We start from the raw sequence: 6,599 nt of genomic DNA on the forward strand, positions 1-6,599 counted from the left end.
AATCTCATAATTTCTGTATGTATTTCCCATATATAACATCCCACTTAAACTCTAACCTATCATAATATGTGTTTTTGACTTGTCCTTCATATATCTGACAAAGACTGATAGTAAATTTTTTTGCCCCTCACTAATTAAATTTCCTTGGAATCTTACTGCTTCGTTGTGCAATATGAAACCACTGCAAAACAGAGCATTGCGTAAAATATTTAATTACATCCCATCAATTTTAAATTTAAAATAAATAAATTTAGAGAGCATATAGAAAATTTGAATCTTCAAAAACAGAAAAAAATATTCCTTGAATAGTTATTTATATTAACACTCCAACTTACTTTATTGCATGTAATTAAATATTTCTCCAAGGTTTTCTGGAATATAATATATTTTAACAGCTACATTTAGGATTTCTACATTTAGTTTTAAACTTAATCCTACAATTAACATTTTTTAAAAATCTGCTTATACACTGCCAACAAAACTGCATATTCATTAAATTCATCATCAACAATTACAAGAACAGATTTTAATAAACTTTTCAATTTAAGCTACACAAAAAAGGAAAAATTAAATTGGCTCAATTTTTTATGCATTTTGTCTAATTTATCTTCTGATTCTCTCCAAACTAAAGTGTCATCAAATAAAGTTGCAATAATCCTTTATTCTCCAGTGGCACATTATCCTACTGGTAAAATGGGCAATCGCCTGGGGTCCTGACCAACAGAGGGTCCAAACCAATTTTTCATAAGAAAATATTTCTCCCAAAACATTCCTCTGAAGAAAAATGTCTGCGGTTAACTCTAGGATTTCTCAAAAGGGATCCCGGTTGTTTTTTTAACCCGGGAAATTTTTCTCATCCCGGGAAATCCTGCAAATTTCTTAAAAATTCACTTCTTTTCTTATTTTGTGTTAAGGTTGAGGGAATTTTGGAAATATAAAGTATAATTAACTCATAAACTGTCAGAATAAATTTGTATTTATTAATTTTAAACCTACTTATTAGTTTTTTAATTTTTTTTCGTTATGGCACGTCACAAATGATCAATAATCAATACCTAGCTTATTTGTGGCAGGACTCTCAAAATTCTTTACCTGTAATATCTGGAATAAGTGTGCTTATGCTGTCTTAATTTTTAACCATGCCCAGTGGCTTCAATAACTGCATAACACCAAGTTGTGCAAATTGGGCAAGAATACAAACAAGTATGAAGTCTGCAAGAATGAAGTTTTTCTTCAAACTCGATTATTAAAGACAAACGAACTGCCGAATTATTGTGCTATAAGCTCAATATTTCTATTAAAACAGCCGAGGTAGACAAATCAAGAATACTAGAGCAAAAGAAGTACTACAATCTCGAAAATGAACTAGAAATCTTCCAGGCTACAGGTGAAAAAACACAACATCTGTCTTTTCTTAACTGCATTTAAGACGAATCCACCCACACGAATTGAATCGAAAAGGGCATTCTTGGTAGAAGGCTTTTCATTAGTTAAGTAAGAACCAGATCGAGTGATTGATGTATTGACAATCTTTGCTTTTTAAAATCTTATTATAAAAATTTATAATATTATTTTGTATTATGTTTTATTGAAAAACAAAAATTACAGTGGAACCTCGGTATACGACCTTAATCTGTTCCTGATGTTTGGATTTATACCGAATAGGATGTATACCAAACCAACCTTTCCCATAAGAAGTAATGTAAAAATGATTAATCCATTCTCATGTACAAAAAACTCCTCTTGATATGGTATATTAATGGGGTTGTAAAATAATTGAAACACTGTTTGAGCACATTAATAAAAAATAAATTTTATTATAGATTTTTAAAGTTATTACAGTAATAATTGCAAATAATTGCTTCTGATACGCTGTCGCCAGCACATTGTTTTTCAGTTATCCAAAGCAAAAGCAATTTCTCAACATGATCTAATGTCTCCGATCTCTGTTTAGAAATTGATTTAACCACTTTCGCAACATTAGCAGATTTAATAACGTCTTTATTTTTCACGATTGTCGATATCGTCATTCTCAGAATACGGTATGCAACAGCTAAATCTCGAACACGCATGCCACCTTCATATTTCTCAACAATCTCTTTTATCAGTTCCATTGTGATTCTAGTCATGTTTTTAGTTTTCTGTTGCTTTTCATTTGCCTTTTTGCAATTCATGATTAATAAAAATAATGAAGTTTTACTTACAAATTAAAATCAGAAGAAATTTAACAAAGTTATAGACCGTGGCACTGCAACATCTAGTCTGGTCTAGTACAACCTTAGTGCTACTTGTTCATAGATGATGCGTATAATTGAATTAAGTCGTATACCGAGCAAAATGTTTCGTCCAAACAGAACGTATTACAAATTGGACGTATACTGAGGTACCACTGTACTTTTTAAGTTAAAAGTTTGATTTTAGTTCATTTTTTAAATTTTCAACTCAATTCAAAGCATTTTTTTGTTGTTGTCATTGTATGCAGTTTCCAGCAAACTTTAATAAATTTTTTCTATTTGTAAAAGTTTCTACGTAATCCAAAGGTAATTTTTAATATATACGAGGGTAATCCCAAAAGGAAGATCAATTTTTTTTAAATACAAAGAAATGTTTATTTTCAATAATGTTCATATCATTTTAAAACATGAACATTTATCTATTTTTCTACCTAATTGCCATTTCAGTCAAAGCATTTTTGTATGCACTGTGGTAATTTTTGTATGCCCACGTCATACCACCCCATTGCCATGTCGTATTAAACCGATTGAAATTCATCGCTAATTGACAAAAGTGTATGGCAAGTCATGCATAGATGACAAAAAAATCCTCAAGTGGTGTAGGGAGTTTGCAGCTGATTGTACTGAAATTCATGATGAAGAAAGAAGCGGAAAACCATCAATTTCTGATAAGACAATTGCGATGATTGAGTAAACCATGCATGAAGATTCGCAAATCACTCTGGATGATCTCTACAATTTGGTTCTTGGGGTTTCTCGAAGCATCATTCATAGGATTTTAATGGAAAAGTTGCAATATTGAAAAGTGTGTGTAAGATGAGTCCTGCAACATGGCGGCAAGCTGGTATGACATAGGCCGGGGGGCAAACCTATGGCACGTGTGCCCAAAGTGGCACGTAAGAAAAATCATATGATTTTTGTCTTTTTCAATCATCCTTTTTTTAATCAGATTTTTTACATTTATTTGAATTAAAACATATTCGTTTAATTTCTTTAAATATCATTATTCAAAGTCTAAGACTTTGGCACACATTAACATCTTTAAAGCTAAGCATGCTTACAATATTGCATGCGAACTCAAAAAGGTTTTCCATCCCTGACATAGGCATACAAAAATTGCCACAGCACCTACAAAAATGCATCAATCGAAATGGCAATTATGTAAAAAAATAGATAAATGTTCAAGCTTTAAAATGATATGAACATTATTGAAAATAAAAGTTTCTTTGTATTTTTAAAAAAATAGAAGACCTTACTTTTGGGATTACCCTCATATCTTACACAGCATTATCAATATGATTTTAGTGGTTGGAGAATGTATTAAATTACTTTAAAAAATAAAAAATAATTATATCATTTGATTTTAAGATATTTTGTATATCTTAAAAATAATTAATTCTATCCCAGGAAATAGTTCACTTTTATCTTGAAATCCTGGGACAAGCAAAAGACCGGGAAATGAGAAACGCTAGTTAACACGCTATATGGAGCCCCCTAGTTCAAATTCACCTGGGACCCATGAAGCTAAAATGCACCACTGTTATTCTCTGAAAGGAATTATTATAAAGTGATAATTCTAAAATACAGAATGATTACCAAATCATCTCTATATATAGTCATATGCAAAGGATTCACTTTATTACATAGTCACTAAGTCACAGAATATGATTTACGTGAGCAGCATTTAACCAAATGCACATATGTTAATGCATCTAACGTAATGTGCACACACACATCACCCGTACATTCCTTCGGGCAGTCTATCTTATTTTTCCATTAGACGAAGCAACTAAGACGATAAAAGCGGGGTCAACACAATGCTGATTAAAAGTAAAGTAAAATTTTACAAATGCGTGTGCGTATCCTCATCTATTTGGACCACGTTTATTAATAGGACTTACTCCACCAGTGTAGTTTCCGATTAACAAATAATAGAGATCTTGGTCAAAAGTTGATACAAAATAAAGATATTTTGTGTCAACTTTTGACTAAGATCTCCTCTATTTGCTAATTATAAACTACACCAGTATAATAAGTCCTATTAATAAATATGGTCCGAATAATGTTTTCACTCGGACAGTCCGGGAATCGACTCACTGTCCAGGTGAACTATTAATTTTGTCCGGGAATTTCGTAGAAATTGTGAAATTATGATGAAACAAAGTTCTTGAAAATATTGTTATAAATTTACACCATTTGAACAATGAAAGACCTCACACTCACTGAAACTCATCTGCCATTCCGCCATGTTACTCTGTTTATGCTGACGTGTGACGCGAATTTCGTAGAAATTGTGAAATTATGATGAAACAAAGTTCTTGAAAATATTGTTATAAATTTACACCATTTGAACAATGAAAGACCTCACACTCACTGAAACTCATCTGCCATTCCGCCATGTTACTCTGTTTATGCTGACGTGTGACGCGAATTTCGTAGAAATTGTGAAATTATGATGAAACAAAGTTCTTGAAAATATTGTTATAAATTTACACCATTTGAACAATGAAAGACCTCACACTCACTGAAACTCATCTGCCATTCCGCCATGTTACTCTGTTTATGCTGACGTGTGACCTAACCTGCCTCTTGACCCTTTTTTTTTTGCTTTATGTTTCTCCTACACTAGTCCCTAGTCCCTAACTGTAACTGAGTTAGAACCAGCCTGCACATTATTCTTCGCATTGTAAAATGACATTGCACATGCATCAGGAACTTCTGTTCGAACAAACCTGACCTGCCGTCAGAGTCAGCGATTTTGTAAAGGTGGCAACACTAGGTCCGAGTAGACAAGGATACACACACAAATTTATAAGAGTAAGGACGTATAGGTAAAAAGATTTACCATAGTGGTTAATGTTACCCTAGGTATACAAAATGGTGGCTCGTCTCTGACTCCAGCATACAGAAGCGAGGAAACAGTGGGGACGCACATTTTCTAAACCTAACCTATTCTAATAAATTATCAGCAACTAAATTATTAGAATAGGTTAGGTTTAGAAAACGTGCGTCCCCACTGTTTCCTGGCTTCTGTGTGCTGGAGTCAGAGACGAGCCACCATTTTGTATACCTAGGGTAACATTAACCAAAAAGGATATTATTGTTTATTTACAAGGGCATTTTTCTTATTAAAATTACCAATAAAATAATTTGATGAAAAATTGGTATTTATAAAAATCACATTAAACATTTATTTGTAAAATTCATTTCCCTGCGCCATTTACAAGAAAAAAAATAGATTAATTCCCAATTTTTAAATAAACGAATACATTTCACAAACACGACCTTGAACAATAAAAGAAAGGAGCAAGTCTCTACAGGACTGACTTAGTTTCGTACAATTCAAATAATCAAATTTCAAATATTGGAATATTTATATTCCGAATAAATAATAATTAGTAATAATTCATAATTAATTTAAGCAAGAAATGTTTATACAACTTTTAAATTTTCGCTAAATCTTCCAAAATTTCAACAAAAACATAAAAATTTTTTTAAATAAAACTTTTAATGTAAAATCTTACCTTATTTTAGTATAATAAACTTATTTCAAATAAAATTGATCCACCGGCAGCGAATCTAAGTTAACAAAGTAGATATGCATTACCATCAGAATTTGCTAGCATGTTGTGTAACGTCCGACCACGTGTACGGTTTATTCACTAGTTACAACGGGATATCCGTTTGATCATTTATTCCTTCTTTTAAATTTAATAAATGTAGAATAGCGTAACAATAAATAAATATTTAAGAAGAAAACATTTATTATTATTATTTTTTTAAATATATACAAAGTGGCAACATTCACGTACAATGCACTGCCAAAAATTTCTATTCGTCACCCACGGAAAGCACTAGCGACGCCTAGCGAGTAAAGTAGGAACTTTAAAAAGAGGGATTGTTTGACTGTCGCGTTATTCAAATAATTGTGTTCTGCCAAGATGTTTTGCCGAAATTTGCTTGTTTATGAAATTATAGGTAATACTTTTGAAGACTGCTCTATAGATTAACGAGTAAAACGCCAAAGCCATTTTTGGTACAAGACTATGTCTCGGAGACTCAGGGCTCGACTGCACACCGTTTTCTAAGAAAAAGAGGAAAATGAGCACTTTTCAATGAGGAAAAGTTGTCACCAGTACTCGGGTCCTGGCGTAGATTACGGCGGGCTTCGTTGCCGCAGTGGTTACGACGGGTTGCGTTGTCACCGGCCTGTTCTTGGCTACGGTAAGCGGGATCACTTCGACGCTCACGGCGGGTCTCGTTCTCATTGTCTAATCTTCTTTGATATCGCTGGTTTTGAGCGCGATCGTTCAAATATCGTCCACCTTGCATTTTCGGTGAAATAAACGGGTTTTTTCAAAGATT

General features: G+C 32.7%; 1 protein-coding gene across 2 annotated transcripts in view; it reads right to left on the bottom strand.

The window, feature by feature from the left end:
* Positions 1–5,992, bottom strand: part of LOC136974253 (E3 ubiquitin-protein ligase RNF14-like) — a 48,421-nt gene extending 42,429 nt beyond the window's left edge. The window contains exon 1 of one of the 2 annotated variants that reach the window (XM_067269089.1): positions 5,373–5,447. In XM_067269089.1, the coding sequence (XP_067125190.1) occupies positions 5,373–5,424 (52 nt within the window). In that variant the 5' untranslated portion in view covers positions 5,425–5,447. Of the gene's footprint in view, positions 1–5,372; positions 5,448–5,758 lie in introns of those variants that run through there. The other variant, XM_067269090.1, reaches the window with a different exon arrangement.
* Positions 5,993–6,599: the final 607 nt, after the last annotated feature.

The sequence above is a fragment of the Centruroides vittatus genome, unplaced genomic scaffold (assembly GCF_030686945.1).
Source record: "Centruroides vittatus isolate TY-2023 unplaced genomic scaffold, ASM3068694v2 contig_345, whole genome shotgun sequence".
Lineage (NCBI taxonomy): Eukaryota > Metazoa > Arthropoda > Arachnida > Scorpiones > Buthidae > Centruroides > Centruroides vittatus.